The sequence below is a fragment of the Leptinotarsa decemlineata genome, unplaced genomic scaffold, assembly GCF_025532065.1.
Source record: "Leptinotarsa decemlineata unplaced genomic scaffold, Ldec_3_MD MMD2_tig00078346_RagTag_RagTag, whole genome shotgun sequence".
NCBI lineage: Eukaryota > Metazoa > Arthropoda > Insecta > Coleoptera > Chrysomelidae > Leptinotarsa > Leptinotarsa decemlineata.
In genome coordinates this window covers 5,536,794-5,564,258 of record NW_027412724.1, presented here as the reverse complement: position 1 = coordinate 5,564,258, position 27,465 = coordinate 5,536,794, and the positions used below count along the sequence as shown (strand labels likewise).

The 27,465-nt window shown below is 32.8% G+C and overlaps 1 protein-coding gene across 1 annotated transcript; it reads right to left on the bottom strand.

Annotated features, from left to right (window-relative positions):
• Window positions 1–4,403: 4,403 nt before the first annotated feature.
• Window positions 4,404–19,315, bottom strand: egl (Egl_like_exo domain-containing protein). The gene is made up of 7 exons (XM_023172078.2): window positions 18,661–19,315; window positions 9,390–9,730; window positions 8,777–9,329; window positions 7,822–8,333; window positions 7,347–7,727; window positions 6,829–6,971; window positions 4,404–6,716 (listed from the first exon to the last, which is right to left on the bottom strand). Exons 1-7 carry the CDS (start codon window positions 18,926–18,928, stop codon window positions 6,194–6,196), a joined length of 2,721 nt encoding a protein of 906 aa, XP_023027846.2. The 5' UTR covers window positions 18,929–19,315; the 3' UTR covers window positions 4,404–6,193.
• Between the last annotated feature and the right edge of the window lie 8,150 nt (window positions 19,316–27,465).

Genomic DNA, 27,465 nt, shown 5'->3' with positions numbered 1-27,465 from the left:
AGTATAGCTGAGGCACCAGTCAATCTAATAATAACACTGATGATTTTCAAACAAGACTCAACCTCTAACGGAAGCAAGAAACTCTTTGGAAGGTTCGAAATAGATGAACATTTCAACCTAGCAGACCACTGTTATAATGTTCATGCAGTCATTGTTCACTGTGGTTCTGACGTTGAATGTGGTCATTATTACGCCTTGGTCAAAGAAGAAACGGACTGGTTTAAGTTTGACGATAATCGTGTCACGAAGTGTTCTGGCGGTGCATTGAATTTATTGGAGTCTCTGTATTGTTTATTTGGGAAAACGTTAATGTTTTGAAGAAGTTGAGAAAATAAAAACGATATATGTTTTATGACAGTTATGTTCCGTAATGAAAGTAAAACTTCAGCTGTCATTTCAAAATGTCAATAATATCATTTGCCATGTGGTGTTTTGTATAAATTGTAAACCTCCCACTTCCCTGCAGTTTTGGTCGAAAATACCATTCGTGAGTTGAACAACAATAAAAAAGTGCATATCGTATTGTTAGATATCTCGAAAGCCTTCGACCGTGTTTGACACGAAGGCCTTCTGCACAAACTGAACGCGTTCGACCTGCCTCGGGGCCTGATCCGGTGAATCGGGTCTTTTCCACAAACCAAGTAGTTTGTGGTCTTTCCTGAAAGACAACCCGAGAATACCTACCACAGAGAAGCGACATTAACGTCGGATCCTTTGATGTCGGTGTCCCAACTCCGAACCGAAGATTTTGAGTGATAAACATCCTGGTTCACTGAGAAATATGACCTCTCAGCGATATACACTAATAAAAATAGTGACTTGTTATTTTATGTAATCCTAACTTAAACTTTCATTAACATCAATACAATCTGAGGGTTCTAATTAAGTAAGGTTCCAAATGAAAAAATAATGAAACAAGATATTTTACCAAAACCTCTTAACCCTTTACCGCATCATGTGCCAAATATGGTACAAAGCGAAAATTATTTGATTTATATTACTTGAGAATGAATTTTGTCGTCATTTCTCATACACATACACATCACGGCCGAACCATTTTATCAACGAGTGCATTGGAAGAGGTCTTCAAGTTCATTCTTGTTAGAAATTTCATTTGTCACGCTTGGTGATCTTTGCTGTCAATTTACTCTTGTTTGAAAGTATTTTTCTACCGAGAAAAAATTATAGAGTGTTCAACAGTGATATTAAAAACATCTCTAAGTAAGTTCAGTAGTGAAAAGTTTCTCAGAACTAATGAACAATTCTGGAAACAAGTATGTACCTTATATGGCACATCATGCAATGATGGATCATCCTGACAATATGATCATGTTTTCAGGTATGGATTCCAAAGTATTAAAAATCCCTTGTATCGATAGTGAAGATTCTGATTTATCTGATGAGGATGATAAACCCCTTTTAGGTGTTGAATTACCTGTGGATAGTAATTTTGGAGAAACTCCCTTAGACGATGATGTTGCCAGTATCATGAATCGAGAATTTGATTCTTCAGATGATAATATACCCTTATCAACAATACAAAAACGACTTGAAAAAAAGTATACAATTGGGTAGAAGGAAATCTCAAAAAATCTGAAGAAGAGATAAAATTTACTGGTTCCCAGGATTTGCCTTTTTCTATATCAGAGTTAGAAAATCCTATCCAATTCTTCAAGTTTCATTTCCCAGATAGCCTTATAAAGTATATCTGTGAACAGACTAACCTTTATTCTGTACAGTGCCGTCCAAATAATCCTGCTAATATAAAAGAGTTCAAACTAGAGCAATTTATCGGTATTACCATGTACATGTCCCTTATTCAGCTGCCGGCCACAAGGCATTAATGGCATAATACGATCAGCCATCTTGCTGTGAGCAACATGATGAGCTGTAATAGATTTGAAGAGATAAAGCGTTTCTTACACTTCAACAACAATGATGACATGACTGGAAACAGTCAAACTGGATACAATAAATTGTTCAAGATTAGGCCATTTCTTACCCAAATAAGAGAAAGATTACTGCAAGTTCCGAAAGAAGAGTATCTTGCTGTAGATGAACAGATTATTCCAACAAAAGCTCGAACACAACTCAAACAATATAATCCGAAGAAACCACATAAATTGAGTAGTCTCGTTTTTAAATATTTATAATTTGATTTGAAAAGCTTATCCCATTTTTTAATGACACTATTCATGGAAATAATCCAGCATTTTCTAAATTTAACTCGATTTGTGACATTTTTATCCACTGAATTGAAAATTTCAAGATTTTTCAAAAACGTTAGAGCCTCTTCAAAAAAATCTAATTGGAATTTCGAAGCTTCAAAAACGTTTTTGTATTTATAGGGATGTCGTAAAGAACACGAATTCAACAAATCAAAAAGGTTATTGAATGTCTCTATTACTTGAATTGTACCAAAAGAAGCAGGAAGTAAGTTCATTGCCACGAATGCATTCATTCCACTGGCAACTATACTGCTTAGAACTTGCGTTGCTAGACTCACTTTCATTTTTTCAAAATTGTTTGGAGTGATACGTGATTTGGTAAGATTTGGTGCAAATCATAAAATTGCCCTATGTCTTGCTCTTAAAAAGAGCGCACAAAAGACCAAGATGTACTTGTGCCTTCAAAATGAAATGAATGTTTTAAGAAATTGTTTCTAGTGGCTTTTATCAAATGACTTGGATCAAAAATATAAACAAGTTTTTTACTACCCAGCTCAAATTCATATTTTTCTAAAGTGACCCCTAATAACTTTGACAATTCATAAAAGTTAGAGCCCATGTCACTCACGATGCCATCAACATGCAGGCCTATATTGGATAATTTAGAAATGCACTTATCCAAAATATCACGTAGATTTTTTACTGGTAGCTGTGGTACTTGAGATTGGTCTACATACAACGTGCATTGGACGACCTCGAGCGCTGGTACCTCGATTGGAAGATCCGAGTGAACCCGGACAAGACTCAGGCGATAACCATGGGAAGATTGAAATCTTCTCTGGCCAGAAAAGTGAGAATCTCTGGAAGGGAGATTGACTGGCAAGCGCGGGTAAAGTACCTCGATCTTCTAATAGACTGCATGCTCACTTGGAACCCGCACGTCATGTGCGTTAAATCAAAGATCAAGGGTCGGATAGTTAGACTGTACCCTCTGATCAACAGGAAATTATATTATTATAATTATAATAAATTATAATATAATTATTATAAATAAGTTATCAATATTATAAATAAGTCATCAATATCACAAAAAAAGGAAATCCAAATTGAGTCTCAAAAACAAAATTACCATCTATAACATGATGTTCAAGCCTGCCATCATGTATGCTTCAGACGTCTGGGGACAAGCGGCTACGTATAATATCTCCACTCTGGAGAGATTGCAAAACAAGTTAATAAGGATGATTGTGAATGCTCCTTGGTTCGTGCGGAATGAAGCCATCCGCAGAGATTTGCAGCTACCTTCCATTCGGCAATCCATTCAGTCGAGAAATCAGCGAGTTTTTGATTGTGCAGAAACTCATGAAAACCCATTAGTCAGGGAAACTATGGATTATACTGTAGACGACCCCTCCCGATATAGAAGGCCCCGACACTGTCGAATGAGGCCTCTATGTCCTCCGTTAAAAGATAAACAAGTTTTTCATCCGCCCCAGCCAGGTAGGGGTACACCGTAAAGGGCGGCACTGATGTCTGAGGACATTCATGCCGCCACCACATCAACACTCAACATCAGTTATGAACCATTTGTCCTTCTGGCAAACATCAGTCCAAAGGGTAAGGGAACCAGGCTCCAACCTGTTCGTAACCAAGATGGCTATCTCATTAAAGTTTCCAAATTCAAATATTTTCAATATCCGTTGATTATCTAAATAAATATTTATTTACATGTATGTTTTATACTTTACGTTATTATATTGAAAACAGCACTCCAGATTTGTTGAATCTGTTATGTCGTAAAATAAAATTCCGTATACATCGATATCATCAACGGCTGAAGCCTCTCTACTCCAGGGAGTTGCTACATCTCATCATTGTTAAAAAGTATTTCTAGGTCATTGGGGGTATCATTTAATTAATTATCTCTATTTTGCTAAATTTTTGTGCAACTAATTTACACAATTTCCCGAGATTTTTTGGTCACAGTAAAAAGTTGAATTATTTCTCTTCACCTGCTTACAAATTATTATATCTCCTATTTGGAGATGATGTTTATGCTTTCTTTTTGCATCAACATATTCTTACTTTTTATAAGCATTTTGGATTAGTTAGGTGTACCTACGGCACTAAAAAGAAATTTTTGAATTTAAAATATTCTTTCGTGATAAGTTAATTCTAGTACATATCATTTCTTGGATGGCTGCTAGAAGGAATATAAAATGGAACAAAGATAAATACATATATGACTTTTATTCAATTAGAAAAACATTATAAATAAAAAACCATTACCAGCAAACATAATGTATGTTAAAAATACATAATTATTGCTTTTTGATTAGAATAATTGGTCTTAGCCCTCTTAAAATGTATTTAAGATGATAAGACTGTTAAATATTTTATTATATCACTGAAGACTGAATGAAAATAATATATCACTACACTCAAATATCTTCAATAAATATCAATTTATGTTTGACAGAACTGATATCCATGTCTCTCTAGGCCTAGTTTCATTGTATCACCATAATATTACCAGGGACACTAAAATCATCAAGAATATATTCATAATTCACATGAATATTTCAGAATATAATGCTCATTCCAAGAACTTTGGAATCCGTTATTATTAAACATATTCAGAATGATTTTAGGTCTGTTTTGTTTAGAAATATTCTACATATCCAGGACAAGCTAATACACTTTCGAAAGCCTTTGTTTAAGTTCCAAACAAGTCGAGTATATTCTTCATAATAGCTGTTACACTCTAATGTTCAACATCAACAACAATAAATAATCAGAAAACACGTAAATTAATTAATAGGGATTAAAAATAATTAGACGTACCCCATACAAAAAAAATATATATGGATTTCAGAAAATAATGATATCCCACTTTGAAATGTAAGTGCTCTATAATATTTTCGTTTTAATTATGAATTTTCATAAATATATGTCACTAGTTAATTGAATGTTGAATATCAAAATTTTCCGAATCTATTAAAATTATATCACTAATATTAGTTATCACCTTTTGTAACAATTATGTAAATATATAAAATAGTAAACTGATAAATATGGCAGCAAACATACTTGTGCACAGCTACAAATATGAATTTCAAATAAATTAATTGAATCACAATAAATTTTATGTAACTGTGCATTTTTCTATTTACCATTTTTATTTTAGTCATAGATAATTTATCTGCGAATGAAATGTCTGGCTTTAAAATTATGAACGTATGTGTTTGAAGTCATAATTGAGAACTGCCATGAGAATTGTTAGCGATTTTTTTTACCTTATAAGTATTATTTTATTAAAGTATAACAAAACAAAATTTATTAGTGTACTATCTAAAGGATTAATCAATATAATAATTTCTTTTCAACTTTTTTTAATGATAAAAAATATGCTTAAAATTCTGTTATGTGAAAATGTCTTCGAGTTTTTTCATTGTATCATGCAATTATGATTTTAAAGAGATTCAGTTGTTTTCCTGAGAACAGTGTTGTAGCCACTTCGTCTTTTAATTTACTTACTCGAAGGTACCAGAAGTTATAATCAATTTTTCATTAAAAAAAAGTGGAATGTAAGGTGTAGATATCAAGACACAAACTCATATTATTCAAGAAGAATTTTTACCCGAAGCTCAAAAGGATAATCACGTAACATTGTTAAACAGACATTCAAACTAAAATAAGCTACATACTTGCAGCATCCCAATTCACTTATGATAAAAAACTTTTGGGTATAAACATTTTTCAATCCAATAAGCTAGAAAATATGTTCTTGAAATTTTAAGTACAGTTAAATCCTAAGAAACTTCCACTAGCTACCTTATTTGTGACTATATATACAATTTACCTAAAAAAAAATTATAAGGCCTTTGTTTTGAAAATCACTATAAAAATTGTGTTATTGAGCATTTTCACTTGAAACAACTATATACTTTCATTATACCTTGTATCGTTACTGATTAGTGCCTGAAACTACTGATATAATATTGATAGTAGTCTGACATCGACTACTACTCAGTGGTTTCATTGAAAAAAATTTTGGTCACAACTATATCTCCAGTGCTAAGTGTTTGAGTGCCAACGTTTTGGTGATTTTCCTTAGCCACACCTGGGTCATTATCCTTAACACTACTAACATACTCATTAGTAGGAGACATTACCCTTTCTTGTTTGTATCCATTATTCAGCTTACCGTGACAATTGCATATGCATTTACTAGAATTTTCACTAGGTAATAGCGCAGCGCTGCTCAATATAGACTCCAACCTATCAATTTTATCTATTCGATCAATCTTACTATCATTTAATATGGAATCAACAAGTTGCATAGATTCTGTGAGACTGGTTGGTTCAGAGTTACGAGGCGATGTTATATCACTTTCCAGACTAGGGTAGTCTTGATCATTATCCGCATCTTCATCTGAACTATCTCCATCTCGGTCCTGACCCAAACTCTCTAACTTCTCCAGTTTTTTGGCGACCTTTGCAGACGACTTTAATTTTTCTTTTTCATCATCGGTGAGTTCAATGTACCTAAAAGCAGGCACAGCCAATAATAAAATCTTTTTTCAAATTCTGTCCACAGGATATTTGAAAGAAGAGTTGAAAGTATTAAGGAAATGTCATTAATGAATCATTTACTCACCTAAGTAACCTTACTTCCCTGTTACTCAAAACAACACTTTTTGTAGCTTGAGCTAATTTCTGCCTCAGTTCTGCAACTTCAGTTTCAGTTTTCCTCTGACGTTTCTTCATTTTCACAGTATCTGGACTTATTTGCATAAAAATCTAAAAATAAAAAAAATTTATCAGACTTGATCTATAATAAAACCATCTCATATTTATTTGAAATATTAATGAAATAAGAAATGTCACACCAAACTGACCACTACCTGAGACACAATAACATTTTTTTTTATTACTAATATAATACACATTATTCCCATCTTAAAAGATCAAACTGAAATCAATTCAATTATCCACTTAGTTAGTTGTATCACTTTGTTGAGCCAGTCAAAAAGTTCACAAAGAGTTTTTTGCAGGTAACACTTCATTAACACAAAAGTAATTCTGGAGAGAGAAAAAATACTAAATTCTGAATTTCATATCAAAATTTAAAATGGAAATTTCTTCATTTATATAGTATCCCAAAAAATAATCAACCTGTTCTTCACAAAGATCCAACATTAAAGACTTGTTTTCTTCTTTAATAGCCTTGGTCATCTGATAGTAAATCTTATCACTGGTCAAACTCAAAACATCAGCTGAAGCATACAAAATCATTTCTCTTGTCAAAGGCCTTCTTGACCAATATTTTTGGTCCCTCTTGTAAATATTTTTGAGTTGTTCTTTTATAGGGTTGATGGGAGCACCATAACATTCACACAAGGCATTCAGCGCAATACTTTTGGCCTTATAGACAGGTCGACCAGTTTCCTGATATGTCAAAATTGCATGGGCAGCCTGAGTATCGAAGACTGTTCTTAATGTTATATTATATTGATTATATAGATTTACCGAGTCGTTTCTACAGTCATGAACAATCTAAAACAAAACAGGTTCAATGGATTAGTTTTTGAATATGTGAACATGTTTGTAAATTGAAGCACTCTTTACCACCACAAATGGCACTATTTACCTTCACAATATCTTGAGATTCCAACAATGTCCTCAGTCCGTACTCTATCATTTGTGGGCAGGATATCAAATCAAAAACATAAGAAAACCCATTCATTGTAGCTATTTGCATAAGAGTTAACTGCCCCTTGACTCCCAAATTAATCCCTTCACAATCAAATGCGACAACAACCCTATCACAAGTAAATGGCCAGGGGGTATCTTTATATCTATTAACCTTTTTAAGTATATCCTCAGTAACCAATTGACATTCACGAATACTGCATATTACACGAGTATTTTGAAATAGTTTTGATTTCCATGAATCAGTTTGGGGCATATTCTGATTCAAGAGACTCTGACGTTCACGACCAGTATTTTCCTGAAGGGTCTTCAATACCAGGTTGTTTATTCTTTGTTTTAAAGATTGATTATACGTTGAATTCGGTTTTGTACCATACTTTTGGGGCTCAGCTTGAGGATTAAACATAACTTGGTTCACCTGAGTGTCTAAAGATGGTTTACCCGGTTTACCTAAAAAATATTATGAATTGACACATAAACATAGAAAAATCTTAGATTATCGATTATACCTCTCACTAGCTTATGAATAGAAGGAAATCCAGTTGAGTATTTTTTTGTTTCAAATATTTAAAAAATCAATTATCAAATAACGAAGTTGAAAAATATATTGACCCAAATAAACATCTTATATCCTTCTGAAATCATTACTGATATGTCTTTTTTTATGATAAAAATGTTGTTTGACCCAAAGTGAATACTAATAACTCTATGAAAAATTTGCAGAACTGAACTGGAGCTAGTTGAATGAAATATTAAAATTATTTTGAAATGTGGAGACACCTATGATATTTTTATTGACGTGTTATAACATAAAACAATGTTACTCAATTTCATTGTCCTGTACAAAAATTATCAATGGAAGACTTCGAGTGCGAACACAAATGTTATCTTACCAATTTTGAAATTCACTTCGATTTTATTTTCTTCATTTTGTCCATTGAAAGGAGTAGACAAGGAGGATTCTGGCGATGAAGATGGCTCTGGGCTCAGTGATTTCATTTGGGCTTCATTCAATTTCTGCTGAAGTTTTGGTTGTTTCAACCTATCACTGATAGATTTTGGAGACAGTTGTACAAAGTGAACTTTTTCTTTCTCTTTTTCTGTTGGTGGCATTGGTGGAGGGGACAATTTTTCTGGTTTTTCCTGATTTTCCAATTTATCTAGGTTGTCATTATTTGTATCAATCCACAAGTTTTGCACATTTTTTATATCTTCAATATTTTTGTGTTCTTTAATTAATGTAACTTGTGTCAATATATGTTTTTGATTTATTTTTGGTGGTTGTAAGAGTGTTACTAAATTAGAGTGTATGTGGAAGCTGTCTGAAAACAATCTCAGGAAACTGGTAAAGTGTGTTGGAGTGTTGAATAAATTCGACCAGATTTTCTCTGCAAGATTACAACTCACAATTTGGAATAGCTGATCAACGAGAATGGGGCCTTTCACCTAAAAATCAAGTCACAGAGATATAAGTTCACAGTTCAAAATTAAAAAAACATTCATTACCTCTATACATTGGGCTAAAAAATCTAGTAAAGTCTGTGTCTCTTGTGGGTCTATTTTAACATCAGGTTGAAAATGCAGTTCTGGAGGACAATGACTTTTTACAGATTCAAAGTTTGCTAAAACTACAGTTTCCTTCTCGTCATCAATAGTAAAAGCATCAGGATGTTTCAATAGGAAATCCCTGAATTCATGGAAGTGTTGTCCAGATACATGGCGTACTTCTGGACTAGCTTGGGATCTATGACCCAAAAGACTTCGTATGGGCACTTCAGTTCCTTCACCATACTGGGCGAGTTTTTCGGAAAAATATTCTATTGCCTGTGTATTGTAATCTTTTCCACCTGGACGAAAAAATACAATTAGCATATGTGTAACGAGCATACAGTATCACAGGAGTTTTATTGATATTATTTGTACTATGTGTTAATAAAACAATAATGATAATATACAGAAGACATACAGAAATATCATCAAAAATTGAAAGAGAAAGATGTTCTCTATTTGAAAGCAGACAAAGGCAATAAAGTTTGATATTGGACAAGTCAAATTACTTTAAGAAAATTGATAATTTAATCGAGAACAATCCCTATAATAAATTACCAAGAAAACCATTGCCTAACATGGTTTCAGATGTAAAACCATACTCAAGAAATGTCAAAATTTGGTCACACCAGCTTTGAAGAGGAGTCTATAGGTTTCTATTCCTACAGTTCCTAAAACATATGGTAAACCAAAAATTCACAAGAATGGCAGGTCAGTGCTACCAATTGTATCCGTCAAAAATTCCAACACTTATATAATTACTAAATGGCTAACCAAACAGTTTGAAACTCTCTAAATCTCGCAATTGAGTTTTAGTGTTGTTAATTCATAGAGAAGGTTAAGGATGTAAAGTTGCAAGTTGCAAAAACTGTTTCTACAGACAGTATAATGACACAGCAATGGGAACCCATTGGCCCCTTTCATAATTTATCTATTCATGAGCAGATTTGAATTGGAAGCAACATATGAATTAGATTACTTTCTTCTGACTTGGATTCGATATGAAAACAATGTTTTTGCGATTTTTGATACAAAGAAATCAAAGGTAGAGGACTTTCTTTCAATTTTCAACAACAGTACCCCAAATATTAAGTTTACATAAGAAACTGAAAACAAGGATTAGTTATCTTTCTTGGATGTTTTAATGATTAGAAGTAACCAGGGTCTGGAATTTAACGTGTAAAATGTCTATAAGAAAAATACCAGTCTTTTAGATATGTTCCTGATAGCTCATACCATTGTCCACAGCACACAATGGCATGTTCAAACTTTCTTATCCACAGGCTTTTCAAGTTACCCTTGATTCAAAAAAGGTAAGATATTGACAAGAATGTTATCAGGGACATAGCTAAAAGCATGAGGTATTCCTCAAATATTGTAGATAAGGTAAATAGGAAACAATAATTAATGGAGAATCTTCATAAATCTTCGACTTTTCGAAGGCATATATTCAAATTTATTTGTTCTCAGCGGCGGCTCGTCAGAGGAGGCAAATCTTGCTTTTCGATTCATTCACCTGTTCAAAATTATGTACCAGACCATACCAATTATGATATTAACACGTTATCTTTCCACACCTTCAGTGAAGTGGTAATTGAAAATAAATTGAAAAACCTAGATATCTCAAAGGGCGCGGTCCTGACGGAATTCCGCCAGTATTGTTAAGGAATTGCTGTCACAATTCATCGCATTCCCTTAAAATACTTTTTCAAAGATCATTTGATACAGGGATTTTTCCAGGTGTTTGGAAAAAATCTTTCCTTTCTCCAGTATTCAAAAGTGGAAACAGAAATGATATTCATAATTACAGGGGTATCTCGAAAATTTCTTGTATTCCCAAAGTATTTGAATCTTTAATTACGGATGAAATATTCAATAATTTCAAACACATCATAATAGATGAACTACATGGATTCTACAAGGAAAGGTCTACTGCCACCAATTTGGCTGTCTACCAAAATTTCATCACAAATAAGCTTGAGCAAGGGTTCCAAGTTGATGTTATCTACACGGACCTTGCTAAAGCCTTTGATTCAGTTTGTCTTGAACTATTAATTTTAAAACTTAATAATCTTGGAATAACGGGCAGATAATTGAAATTTATTGAATCCTACCTTTCCGGTAGATCGCAGAATATGAGGATAGCTGACAGTGTCAGAAACAATTCATTTGACTTCAGGGGTTCCGCAAGGTTCGCACATTGGACCTTTATTATTTCTACTCTTTATTAATGATGTTAAATCAGTGTTTAAACACTGTAATATCTCTCTGTATGCGGACGACCTCAAGTTTTTCAAAACAGTGCAATCTACCAATGATGTTGAATGTATTCAGAATGACCTAGATAGCTTTTGTACCTACTGTGATACGAATTGTCTAAAAGTTAACATTAAGAAATGTAATGTGTTGAGATTTTATAGAATAAGACAGCCTGTTATTGGAAACTACTCCATTAATGATGTAACTCTACAAACTGTCAAAAGCTTATGCGATTTGGGAATAACTTTCGATGAAGGTTTAAGCTTTATTGATCATGTCAATAATATCTGCAATAAAGCATTCAGAATGCTCGGATTTATCAAAAGGAATACCCGCCATATCACAGATTATGATGCTATAAAGTCATTATACTTTTCACTAGCTCGGAGTATTTTGGAATATAATAGTGTTATTTGGTGTCCTCTTTATGCTTGTCATAAAGAGACTTGAAAAAGTGCAAAATCGCTTCTCTAAATATATAATTTGGAAACTTGGCCTACCCTACTTTGGATTTACCTTGCAAATGAGGCTGTCTGTATTAGATTTATTATCACTTGAGGACAGACGTAAACTTGCAATGGTTCTATTCCTTCATAAAATAATAAACTTCCACTACAATTGTTCAACTATTTTAGATGACCTTTGCCTTCCTGTTAACTCAAGATCCTTAAGAAGCAATCAGATTTTTTGTCTGTATTAGATTTATTATCACTTGAGGACAGACGAAAACTTGCAATGATTCTATTCCTTCATAAAATAATAAACTTCCACTACAATTGTTCAGCTATTTTAGATGACCTTTGCCTTTCTGTTAACTCAAGATCCTTAAGAAGCAATAACATTATTTCATTTAGGTTGCGATTCCACAAGATTAACAGCTATGGCTCGATGGCAATAAATTGTAGGCTTCAAAAAAATTTCAATACATACTTTTCAGAACTTGATCTTTTTCATTTGTCATATTTAAAATTCAAAAAAATGGCAATCAGACGACTTCATTTAGAGATTGTTCATTAAACTTCTGAATAGTCATTGTTTCTTTTAATGATCATAACTTATTCTAGTGTTTGTACATGTCTTTTTTTTTGGAATTTGAACTTAATGTACCACTTGACAAATGAAAATGCACACCTTTATTTATTATGAAGTAATAACTTGACTCTAGGGTTTGTTTGCACATTGATGTAACATTTGGGACTTTGTTACAATTCTGTAATGTACTTGAGATAGTTACGTTTTTGTTTTATAATTTAATCGATCATTAGTGTTGAATATCTTTAAGCTTATTCTTGTCTTTTTAATATTTTTTCTTTTTTTATGTTCCATTTGGTATTTTATTAATATGTCGTGGTGTACTGGACCAATAAAAAATAAATAGGTTTATTTATTTTTAAGCAATTACAATAGTTTATATTAAGGATTTTACTTATTGGGTTCATAACTGAACTCTATTGCTTGATTGGTTTCAACAATTGAAACTATCTTGATGTACCATTTGGGATTATCATTACTTTACTATTAATTTTTAATATAAATACATAATATGCCCGAAAAAACACTATCACTCACTACGTAGTACGTACCACACTGTATCCTGCATCAACAAACGTCAAACGCACCGCCCATGAACGAATAAACCATCAACCCGAAATAGTAAATGCCATACGTTGCAAGGGAGGCAAGCCTCCAACCGCTTAAAAAAACACAAGCTCCGCGAGACCGAACCAATCAGATACATACTTCCCGATTTGTAATTTCATTTACGGAAATTATAGCGTTAGAGGAGGATAGCCTCCAGTTGGTTTTCATTAGTGTACGACTGCGTTTGTTTTTTATTCAATTATTCGGGCGGGATGCCGTGACGGACCGGGACTGAAAAATATTTCGGTAAATCGTTTTAGTGTTTCTTGATAATATTTGTTATTTGTGTATAAAACAGGCACTATTGTATTATAGCAGTGCTTTTTGGTAATATTTTTAATGTGTTTTTAAAGTATGGCATATATTATTAAGGAAAATATAAGCAAGGAGATTGAAAGTGTTTCTTTTTTTGCATGGGAAATTGATGAAACTACCGATATTACCTGTACATCACAACTTTCAATCGTTTTTAGGTATGTCAAAGATGGTAATGTGGTAGAACGTTTTATGGATTTTCATGATGTTTCATCTGGGCGCACAGCTGACGATTTGTCAATTTTTTAATTCGTACGTGTGACATCTATAATTTTAGGCAAAAGTTAATTGCGCAAACCTATGATGGGGCTGCGGTCATGGCTGGCCATTTAAATGGTTTACAAACTAAAATAAAGTCCATAGCTCCTCATGCACTTTTTACGCATTGTCATGCCCATGCCCTAAATATAGTATTCAGCAAAGCGTGTAACAACATAAAATATTGCCGCGTATTTCTTTTAGTTTGTCTGGATTTTCAGCATTGTTTTCAAAATCCACCAAAAGAAGCCATGTTTTGAATGAAATATGTGGCAGCCGAATGCCAACTTTTGCTGCTACGCGTTGGAATTCTACATCTAGAGCAGTAATTTCAGTGCATTTAAACAAAGAAAAATTGATTGATATCATTGATTTTATCCTAAACAGTGACGATTTTAAAACGACCAAAGTCTTAGGGAGGCGAGAGGTTTCAAATATATTTTAAATGATCACAAGTTTTGTTTCTTGTTAGAAATATTTAAATTAATATTTGAACATACCGATGTTGTTTTTTCTATTCTTCAAAATAAATCAACAGATATCAATTACTCAAAACAACGGTTAAACAATTTAACAGAAACTTTGATAAATTTTAGAAATAATGACACATTTTTTAATAATATTTTCGAATCAATTGATTCAACTCTCGAACTCTCGATTTGAGACAAAATTATAAACAGATTTATAATGAAATATTGGACACCTTTTTAATGCAAATCAAAGTTAGATTTGAAGATTTACTTAAATTAAACTACTTTGATTTGTTGTTGTTTGAAAAAATTCCATCCTATACCAAAGATTTTCCCCAAAAACTTTATAACGACCTAATAGCTCAGTATTCATTTTTCGATGTTATTGAACCGAAAAATGAATTGATCGTAATGTACAGCGACCCTCAAATGTTTCAAAATTGCAGGTCTCCTTCAGATTTATTAAATTTTATTTTTATGTTTGAAAATGAAAAATTAAAAATGATTTATATTAAATAACTCAAAGGCAACCCTTTTTTGTTTTGTTTTTTTAATGGTCAGTTTTATACGTATAACTTTCGGCAATACACAATTTTTGTTTGCATTTATGCAAATATTAAGTACGTATTTTGCTTTAAATAGGTGTGGTACCCCAAAAAATGTGAGCCTTCGGCGGGCTTTTCATATATAGTCTTCATGACTTTAGCCTTCCCTGTTCTTCAATGCACAAGCCGTCACTGTTTGTCCTTCCATAATAATCAAGATACACTAACGGTTGTTTAGATCATATTTTTGAAAAGTTGTATGTGAATGTAGCCTTCGAAACTAATTGCTCACTTCAACAAATGTTAGGTAACCTTAAAGATAAAATGTTGGTAAATGAAAGGTCGGGGATATATCAAATAACCTGCGAGGACTCACAAAAATATATCAATCAGACTAAGCAAGTCATCAAGGCCCATTGCAAAGAACACGCAGCACATATCCAATTTTGAAGACCAGAAAAATCTAATGTCGCTCAACATGTTTTGGAGAACAGAAATGAATGAAAACTGTCCGAAATTGTCCAGATACGTACATGTCACTAGATTGGATGCTTTCGAAAGGCTGGAAATAGCAATGTGTGACATGTGAACTATGAACAGTGATAAAGGTCCCATTCAAATCAGTCCATTGTATATTTTTAGAATTTGCGGAACTTTCACGAGAAAATTTTCCGCAAATTTCTACCCGAAATAATTGATGTGTATCCGAAACTGAAAGTGTACCTTGTTAGATATAAATAAAGGCCAATTTTACAATTAGAAATTAGTTTCCTTCATCTCCTGAAGACGCCAACTTGGTTTGTGAAACGCGACTCAAGAAGAGTATTGAAGTTTTTGGTGATTGGGAAAAGTACTTGTTTCCAAATTTATTCTAAGTCAGAGGTTCCAGTTTAACCTTTATTAATGAAAACACTTTTTTATTGCATCTTACTGCACTACTGAATGTTATGATACAATATTAGGAATTATTATTTGTTGTGTAATTGGCCGCGGAGGTAGTGCGCCCGACTCACGATCGGAAGACCGTGGGTTCGATTCCCGCCTTGACCAGATATTTTTCTCGAGAGAATTTATCTGGTTGAAGCTGGAATGATTCTACAACCTTGTTAGGAATCACACGTTAAAAGGTAATACCTCGTTAGTCCTTAGCTCGCACAAGTTTCTCCACTTCTGAGAGTTGTCGTTCGTATGGGGGTGACAGCTGATTAACGAAAAAACAGATTTTAAACAGATTTTTTCATCGAAAAATTTTATAAAAAAAAATCGTTTGCCTTATACTTCTTTGTCATTATAAAGGGAATCCCAAAATGAAAACATTTCTTTGAATGACAGGGTGTTCAGGCGTTCACCCTGTATAGTCACTCCTCTCCCGGATGCCAGACACAACCCTGAGGTCCAAGAGAAGAACAGGCAGAAGTTTAAGGCAGAAGTTTACAAGCATTCAAACTGAACAAACACTAAGTTACTATTTCACATTTCTATCTGTATGTTATTGAATAAATAAGTTTATGTTGTCGTTTTTCCAAAACTAAATTCAGTGCAACTTCATTACAATACCCAACATAGGGAACATACCAGGTGGAAGCAGAATAATTAATGAATGATGAGGTCCCGTATCATTGGGACAAATAAAGAAATGGGATCTGTCAAAGGAGTGCCGAAAAAAGTGTCTGCATGTATACAGATTGGATTCCCAAATAACAATCATTCAGTCACTTGTTGGAAGTTTTCTGGAAGTGAATTATGAAGTGATCGGGCCTGTCTTCACACGCCATTTTTGTAAAACTGTTTGGTGACAATCTTACAATAAAGTCTTCTTTGAATAGGTTATGGATTTTCATCAAGTATCGGCCAATTCCATCATATACCTCAAGGAAACAATTAATATTATTTTGAATTGCTACAGATCTTCGAGCAGAGATGTGCAGTTCTTTCTCAAAAATATTTATGATGTTTTGTATTGTTTGTATAAACCTAACCTAAATTTCATCATACATGGAGATTTTAATTTTGACTCACACAAAAATATTCTTTATCTGAAATCCCATCATGTTTTGATTTGCATCCAATGGTGAGATGGCCAACTCGTATGACATATGCTACATACACTACAATAGACCAAATTTTCATAAATTTAGATAACATGGGCCTGTCTTACTATATTTTTAAAAACAAAATATCTGATCAAAGAATAAATTTATTTGCTAAAACTTAAGAACCTGTAGGTTTTTAACTGAGATTAATAGAGTTTCGATAAAACAAGTAGACTCGAATTTTTAAATGCACTAAAAATGAAATTTTTTTCTTATCAAAATATGGAATAAATGAAGGAAACATTTCTGTATGATTTCAATTAAGGTTTTCCCAAACTGACAGAAAATGCAGCGAATATAGCTTCCCTCTTCAATCAATTTTTCATCAAAGTTCCTATAGATCTATCCAATACTACTAAGAACTGATAATATTAGGTTACTTAATAATTTCAATAGGGGAAGTATGTGCTAACAGTCCCCAGTTTTGAAAAATAAATAAAAAGTCTGCTGAATCAGATTACTTTCCAGAATTTTATTTGGAGAATATCCTTGAGGATATTATTGCTCCCCTGATCCATCTGGTTGATTCAACATTTTATTATCATTTGTCAATCAAGTAATTGAATACATTGTTGCTGATGAGTGCCCAGCATCAATCTTTTGTGATTCAAGTCGAGCATTCAACTGTTCAAATAGTTCAAATCATTTTTGAAGGTTTGACAACAATATGTATCTATACAAGTAAACTATGCTGTTACAAAATACAATATAATACCTGACTAGCAATAACTTGGCGCAGTGGTAGTGCGCCCGACTCAATCGGAAAGTTGTGAGGTCGATCTCAACCTCAACCAGATATTTTCCTCGAGAGAATGTATCTAGTTGAAGTTGGGTTGACAGACTGCGAATAGCCACGATGCTCTCTAGGTGGTTTGGCAAATTATTAACATTGCCTACCCAGAACACGAGGCTTATGACCAATGTAGTTGATGTCGCTAACAACAATAAAAAATCTGACTGGATCTTAATATAGGTGTCCCACAAAGGTCGCTTCTGGGATCTGTATTGTTTATTTTGTACAAGCTACTATTATAATGATGACAGCTTATGAACAGTGAATTACATAAAAATCACTTTTTCTCTTTCAGCATGTAGTCCTTACTGAAGAGTGAAAATTACCCTTGAAAAATGTTATATCATTACTTTTTGATACGTTACGTTCCCATCCTTAAAAGTTTCTCAATCAATAATCCAACTGCCACTTGATATGGAACACAGAAATACTCAACAACCTTTTCTGTTATCAAGAACCCCATTTGAAAAGATATGTAAGAGAATGGAGAGAAAAATGTATTCTTATCTTACCAGTTGATATCTGGTGACTGAAACAAATTAATGAAATATTTGAAATTTTACTTCTTCACAGTTTTTATTAGAATCAATTACTTTTCTCAGTAAAAGAAAATGAAATGTTTCTCTTGAATAAACTGAATGATGTTCTCATATTCATTCCTCGACATTTTTTAAACTCACTAGTAATAACCAACATTCATATTAGTTGGATGTTTTGACTAGATCAGTAAACATTTGAATTCATTATACACATATAGTGAATAGAATCATGATTTGTCATGTCGTAGTACATACGTAGGCATGAATAGAAAATAATTTAAAACAATGTTGAAAACTTAATGTACTATTTACTCACCTGAACTATCTTTATTGTTGCTCTGTTGAAACTTATTGATGGTAACATAATCCCCATCCATACTGAACAGCGAAGGGTACTGAGCCAAAAACTTCTTAAGGCCACTTTGGCTTCCTCCTGCTATCTGTCTCATTTCTTTGGTAAATCCTTTTGACCCAAATTGACAACTCAAATCATGTAAAGTTCTAGGTTCTCCTTTATCAAGTAAACGTTCAAAGAAGAATAGAAGAGTCATATTTCGAGCCATTTCATATTGCATCGCTTCCATTTCTGAAGATTTTCGTGTCAATTGTTTCAAAAGTGGCAGATTCTAGATTCCGTGTTCAACATTGAGTTTGGATTCTGTATATCCAATAGATATGTATCTGATAATTTTGAATTTCAGTATCTACTGCCTTTTAATAATATTAATGAAATTTTCATTATAAAAAGGCACTGAAAGGGCACTTCTTTGTAGTGGTTAACAATGGTTTTAAAAGTTTCAATATTTTTCTTTGTTACATTCAATTTAGTTTGACTTACGTTCTTCACTATTTTTAGTTTAAGACCAATTTATACGCAGAAAATTAAATAAAAGTAAAAAATTAAAAAAATCTTATGACCCCTAAAACGTCAAGTTGGCTGCCGCCATCTTGATTTGTTATTTTTCATGTTTTCTTATCTTTCTTCTTGGGTCACATATTAAAAGCTAGGCCTCTCGCCAGAACCTAGTTTTTATACGCATGTGCGGTTTCAGGTGGTTTTAACTTCAACCTCACTTTTCACTCAACGATCCTTTGTTATTGTTTACAACTTTTATTTCAGTAACTATTGGAATATAATAAAATTTGTTAATAGGTGAAATATCTTTTACACAGGAGAATGTTTCGCAAAAGAGGAACAGTTTGTGTTGTTCATAGTTGTTTTACAAAAACTAGGGAAAATACAAGTTTGTTCGGAATTCTACAAGGTAGGCAAATGTTAATAATCTTCATTTCACTGCATTATCTCAACGCAGCTTCTTGAACATTGTATTTATAATCATTTGGAAATGTCCAATTTAAATAAAATTATATTTAGTTCATGTTTTTTTAGGGCTGTTTGTTGGCTGCGGTTATGTAACAGAGAGGATTTATTATGTAAAAGGACCCATGCCTTGCATAGAAACATTTTGCCAAAGAAGTCATTTCTCAATCTGGAACTCGGAAACATCTATTCCAAAATGCAGTTCCATCCATATTTCCTCACGATGCCACTAAGCACTTCTTGGAAGTTATTGATGATTATAATTGCGGAGGACCTCCTAAGAAAGTTGCTGTCTTAGATGATGAGTACCATTTTGCATGTTCTTAGTACATATTTTTTTTATGGATACGGATACCTATGTTGTGTCCCAAGTTTACATATTGATTATAATATCTTCTGCATTTCTAAATGATAATTTGTTATTTTTGAACATTACTAGTAACATCGTCATGCACGCAGAAACCATAACTTCTCCTCCAGCTGCTACAGACGTCAGGTATGTTTTTATGAAATATGAGGAAAGAAAACAATCCCATATCCCATGGAGAGAATCGTGCAAACATCACTTCATATCATATCCAATCCTGCCATTCCCTTGTATTTACATATTTAAATGCTTACACAGTTACTCAACCAGAAATGGAAAATTGTTAAGTATTCCTAGACACAGATCCTCTAAATTTGAACAGTCAATATATGGGAATAAAATTATTCAATCACCTACCTGATCACTTTAAAACCATGAGTTCGATGTCATTTAAAAGAGAAGTTAAACATTTGCTCCTGTCTAAGGCTTATTACAGTGTCAGTGAATTCCTTTTAGACGACTTTAGCTGATTGCGATCCAGACTTTCATCCTGATTTTATTATTTTATTATACATCCAATTTTGAATAATCTTGTTTTTTTTTTCTTTATATTTTATACATTTTTATACTTTAAAACTACTGAGATATTATATCTTAATGTATGTTTATTTTCTTTATACTATTTTAACGTGTTGTACTGACATGTCCTATACGTTGTTAACGTCTCAAAGGATAAATAAATATTATTATTATTATTATCAATTATTCTTCTATGTGGGGTTATTTTGATTTTCTTAAAAATCATGTATTTCTTTACACACAAGATGTATGTTCCAGTTTAAAAAGAAATTAGGGTAAATCAAGAGTTTTATCAAACATATATACCCTCACTATATCAATGAATTACATTACAGTTTTTTTCCAGTCCTAGGGCAACAACTCTCCAACAACTAGTACTCAAACACAAGCTGTGGAACTCCACGAAAGACGAAGTTGCGTGAGAAACTAAGAGCTATGACAAGGAAAAAATGCATGAAGACATACAGTCATGAGAGAGATCCGACTCTAGAGTACTTCAATGAGATGTATGACAAGTTTCTGAGTGAACCTTTATCAGGAATTGTCAAAACACCAAATTGAAAAGAAAAACCAAATTGAAGAAATCAAAACCATCAGCAAGAAGGTATTCCACCGAATACAAAAAATTTGCATTAACACTTTATTTTTTGGGGCCTCGAGCATATCATTTCATGATTAAATTGTTCTGTCTTCCAACAAAATGTTTGGAGCAATTAACTCGAAAGCTCACATTTAAACCAGGTTTTCAAAATGAAGCAGTTTTCAAATCTCTGGAGATCAAATTACGAACCATGTTAAATCAGGACACGCATTGCATTATATGTATTGAAAAGTAATCTTTACTACCATACTGGTCGTGATGAGATTGTTGGGCTACATGATATTGGAAATGGCAGAAAAGAAATGTTACTTGCTCAAAATGCTTGTGTTATTATGATAAGAAGACTATATAATAATTGGAAGCAGCAAATAGCATATTTTTTTATGAATACACAGTTTTCTGCTGTAGAACTACATTGTGTGATTGATGAGTGTATATCAAAATTGTTTACAGCTGGTTTTTATGTGGATGCACTTGTAAGTGATATGGGATCAAATTATATTCAGTTATTTAATATTCTTGGTGTCACACCTAGTAATTGTGAGTTTCAAGTTGGTGACAGGAGTATTATAAATTTATTTGATACATGTCATTTGATCAAAGCCACAAGAAATAATTTGATGCAAAACGTTTTTTTGTTTTGATGAAAAGAAAACATCATGGTCCTTTATAGACATGATTTTTCAGCAAGTTATAAAACAAACCTATAGATGTGCACCTACACTCACATCTTCAAATATTAGTCCTAGAAATTTTGAAAAAATTAAAGTCAAACTTGCTCTCCAAGTCCTTAGTAACACAGTAGCTAGTGCAATGAATACTTATGTGAGTTTGGGGCTCTTCCTGCAGATGTCATGGCAACAATAGACGTAATTGAAAAATTTGATAAATTATTTGATTTATTGAATTCTTCTGACAATAATCACCCAAATAAATTCAAAAATGTTTTTGCTGGGTCTGATGGGATACATATTGTGTTCTCAGAAGGACATCTGCTCAGTTTGTAATTATTTTCCTTCCAAACCTGACGAAGAAGTCTTTAGGCCACTCGTTGGTCTTCGTCGAATGGCATTTATTAGTGATCTCTGGAATATTCTGTATTATCAAATGCATCATGCACAAAAATAAATGCTTATTCATAATATAGCTATTGTTAAGGTCACTAATTCCACTGCTAACCAATAAACACGTCCTATTTTCAAATATTATTGTATATATTATTTTGCACAAAAGTACCTACCCATGATGTAAATGTCGTCAGTTCTTTGATGAAAGAACTGCAGAAATTTTCTGCATATGCAATTAGCAATACAACTGAAAGAGTCGTCCTTCAATTTTGGAACCAGCACACTTCCAGTTTTGAGCTCATTAGCCACTCATCAGTGCAAGATAGTGGCCATCATCGACCTAAAGTCAATGATATTCCATAATTGAAAATCGGAATTCTTTCAGAGTAATTCATTCCTCTTCCTAAGTTGGAGCGAATAACAAAATGTCACTTTATCTAGTGGACGAGGTACTAACCAACTGTGAAGATACCTGCACTGACGCCTGTCTGATATAATCCAATGCCCTTCGTGGCATTAGCCAGGGGAGTAGTTATTTTCTGATTGGCGTCAGTTCATTCAACCTACTGTGTAGGTAAATTCGAGACTGGCTTGAACGTTTCAAGTTCATTTCTTTAGATTTGTTTACTGCCAGTCTTCAATCATAGTCCACTGACTAATAAGAAAATATATAAAATGATTAAAAATATTCCTATTTTTTATAAAATTTCACTATTGAACTTAATTGATGATATCTACTTATCTCTGTGATCAAATTTGTCAACATGCGAGTTTCTTTATTTCATTATAATGTACCACAAAAATAGCGAAAGCGTGTTTTTTCAGTGTACATTAAGAGCAAATCGTTGAAATCAACCAAACCTTTTTCTCCGTGTATATCGAGGTGGTATACACATCATATTCAAGGTTACGAATTTTGAGCCATCGAACATCAAAGCTTTCGCATCTGTATCTTGGGTGTCAAAGTTCCCGAGTTTCAAGTTATGTTCCAAAAGCTAGAAATAAGGTTTGGTGTTTCTAAAATCACTACCATTATGGTTCTGCTGAGAAACCTGTTAGAATGGAACACCGTTCCCTAAAAACTGGTAAACCAATAAACCAAACGTCAAAATACTAACCGATAATTTTACTGTGATGAAAGTCGAGTTTGGTTTCGTAATATTTCAACGGGCGATTCACAAAAGGTACCTCGGTCACTTTTGTTTTCAGAAAAACTAAAAAAAGCTTTCTGAAGCAAATAATTTTTGTTACTGTAAAAAGTAAAAAAATATGCTATATTTTACATACCTAGATGAGTAGAATCATATGATTTTCATAGCATTCCAAGATCACCATTTTCTAAAAAATATGAAGTGAAAATAAAGCTTTGCTATTTGCTGACGATTCAAGTTTTGTTTAAATGATTGAAAGTGAGGCCGATACATTGATTCTACAAAATGATATAGATTGCCTATCGAATTGGTGTACGCAAAATGATATGTGTGTGAACGCATCCAATTACCATATTCTTTACTTTCATCGAACACTTCACCCAATCACTTTCGAATATGATATAAATAATCTGACCTCACATTCTGGTTTTGAAATCAAAGATCTATGTGTGATCCTAGACTCCAAACTTAGCTATAAATCACACATTTCCGCTGTAATTCAGAAAGCTGAAGTGAAACCATCAGGCACCTATACAATATCTTTCATTTGGAAGATTCATTGCAAGTAACTTTCTATATATAGAAAGCAAAAATTAATTTCATTTAGTCGAGACGAACACCGATAGACCAGTTTTGGAGTACTTGCTCCTCATTAGTACCGTCTGAGATGACTCTTTGGGTACAAGATAGACATATATAAACTCAGTAGCTAAACCTAACGTAAACCAACTAAACAATTTGTAAAATTTGAGAAATAAGAGAAAAGATCGAAGAACATTGTGTTTCATTTTATTGAATTCAATGTGTTTTTGTTTCAATGGACCCATGTTTCCACATTTAAAAAATATAATAAATGAAAAACACGCACTTTCAAGGTTATTTTACAACAAAATATGCATATTGCATATATTCTCAGAGAACACTACTTATCTCATAATAAACGGTGAAATTAGAAGTTTATTTTAGAATTGAAGGGGTTATATTTTTAGGATTGATTAATTTTTGGGAAAGAAAGTTTTTGGCTTTCTACTACTCCATCTTGATACAAAAAACAAGGATGAGGAAATCTTCCAAGGAAAAGAAGGAAGTAATCAATTTTAAAATAAGTACCTCTATACATGGATGTGTTCACCATGCGAAGAAGTAACTTTCAGACACAAACTGAAAGAAAGTCCTGAAACAGCTACTTTCATATAAACATTGAATTACACGAAAGGAAAAATTCTTTCGAAACAAATACTTCTATATGAACACTGAATTATACAGAAGATACTTTTCTCTACTCAGTTTGTATTTCAAACATTCGTTGTGGAATAAAAATCAGATATCATTCACATGAGTTCTACTTTAAATGAATGGTAATAAATTGAACTTACATTGCTTGACTAGTAGAATAGTAGTACATTTTGAAAAAGATGCAAATTCAAGATGGCCGCAGCTACAAAATGGCGGATTACATATTTTTCACAACTACCACAATATGGGTATCAAATGACAGGGCTTGACTAGTAGAATACTTTGAAAAATATGCAAATTCAAGATGACCGCAGTTACAAAATCGCGGAGTACATATTACCTTGTAAATTGAGTGAGAAGAATTGAGTAACAAAATTAGAAACTAAAAACTTGAAAAAAAAAGTAAAAAAAAATTGAATGTTAAACGGTTTTATTGAAAAAAAAAAGATAATTTAGATAATGTATTGAAAACTGAATAAATAATGCGGAAGGCCTATGTAGCAGTCATTACACCAATCTCCTCAGCAATCTGCGGTATTGATCAGATAAAAAAATAATTAAATAATGGGACGTAGTATTTTCATGTTTACTCAGGATACACTACGCCCAACGATTTTATTATTTTTTATCTGATCAACACCGTAAATTGCCGAGGAGAGTGGTGTGATGACTGCTCCCTAGGACCTTCCGAATTATTTTTTAGTACATTATGAACATTCTTTTTTTTTTCTAAAAAACCTTACTTTATAAGTTCATCTAACTCGAAAATCTTAATAGCTAAAAAGTGGTTATATCTATAACTGTGAACTTAGTTGTGTGAATTATGAAAAAAAAAAAATTGTTTTGCTTTCTACGCTCTCGTTCACTTCAAAAACAAAAAAAAAGTACTTAATTTCTCACTCTTGTCAGGTAAACCAACAAAAATATTTACCGAAATAGATGAAGATTCCAAAAAAGCAATAAGAATTTTGATTCCAATACGATAACACCTTCTTATTGATAATTCTCCTAGTCGCCTTCAATGATTATTCGCAGTCCCGTCAGCTATGTAACGTAGGAGAATTAATCTACGTTTAATTAGATAAATGCTCACGATAAAAATATTAGGTACCATTCACCGCTACTTTGCTGTCAACAGTTGGCTTTGTTAAATTTTTTATCTCACAAACAACCTTTTTCGGCAATTCTAATATACAAAAATGTTCAACAATTTTCATTTTATATAATGAATATTTAAAACACTATGGTTCATGAAGAGTGGACTCGCCATCTTTTCCAATAGTAATTGTATCTATTGAGATATTTGCCTTCTATAGGTACTGATAAAATGGTATTTTTTTTTAATCAGTGCCAGTAATTTTGTTAAGAGCTTACTTTAATATTCTGTCGTTTATAATCTGGAATGGGAATTTTTTTTCTTTCAGTTGGGGGATATATATTAAAGTAGAACGAAATTGTTTAGCTGTTAATTTATCTGATGAGATAAACTCTGTTAGTGAAACGAGCATCGAGAATAGTGTTGCTGTCCAGGTGTGTGTGACAGCAATGCTTGTTGGATTTATAAAGGTAGAGTTTATTGCTTGTACTTGAATTACTTAAGGGTGACTTATTGTCTGTACCTATATTTTATCGAAGTTTTTAATATTGCTATAGTTTCATGTTAAAATAAATTTTTGAAAATAAAAAGAATTTATTTTTTCTTGTCAGTTTGATATTTAATCGATTATTATAATAACTGCACCATGCTATAAAATATGCTATAAAATATATATATATATATATATATATATATATATATATATATATATATATATGGGTCTAAACATAAAAACAAAGATTGCTGGAGACTAATAAGCTATGAGAAAGGAATAAATAAAACAACACACGGAAGTAACGAATTCAATGACTACTTCTGTAAGGTGGCAGAGGAACTCACTAAAAGTTTGCAGTAAACGGATAAGCTTACCGAACAGTTCCTGAACAATCTCCCTAGAATACAAAGCTCCTTCTTTTTCTCTCCGGTAACTGGGAATGAAATACTGGCTGGAATAAAAAGCATGAAAAACTTCCCCTGTTACGACGTTTATGGATTGAACAGTATAATATTGGAAAAAATTGCTGATGGTTTACTAGATCCCCTAACCAACCTTATCAATATGTGCTTCTTGACTGGAACTTTTCCCGATGTATTCAAATCAACCAAAGTTATTCCGATTCACAAAAGTGGCGACAAGGACAGGCCAGCAAATTACCGACCTATTTTGATAACCCCGATTATTGGGAAGTTAATGGAGAAACTTGTACTTGGAAAAATATAAAATTCTCTATAATAGACAGTTCGGTTTCAGAACTTGCAGATCCACGGTTCAAGCCGTGGAGGAGAGAGTTGAGAGCCTTGAAGCAGGTAAAGTAATTGCCATAACACTTTGCGACCTCAGCAAGGCTTTTGACTGTGTTTCTCATACAATACTCCTTCAGAAACTTGAATATTACGGAATACGCGGAACAGCTTACAAATTTTTCTCCTCCTACCTTACCAACAGATTCCAAAAAGTGCAATACCAGGATTGTCAGAGTTCCGAATCATCATACAAACCCCAAGGGTCTGTATTAGGTCCTCTCCTATTTAATTTATATATTAATGAACTACCGCAAAATTTGTCACCGTCATCATGCATGATGTTTGCAGATGATGTAACCATATACGAATCACATGTTGATAAGCAAATATTGTCAAATTCAATGGAATTGGCGGAGCTAAGAGCGGAAGAATGGTTTCTAACAAACAAATTGAAACAAAATCCTAATAAATGCCAAAGGATTTCCATTTCAACTGTCGTGAGAACTCAGCAAATAAAG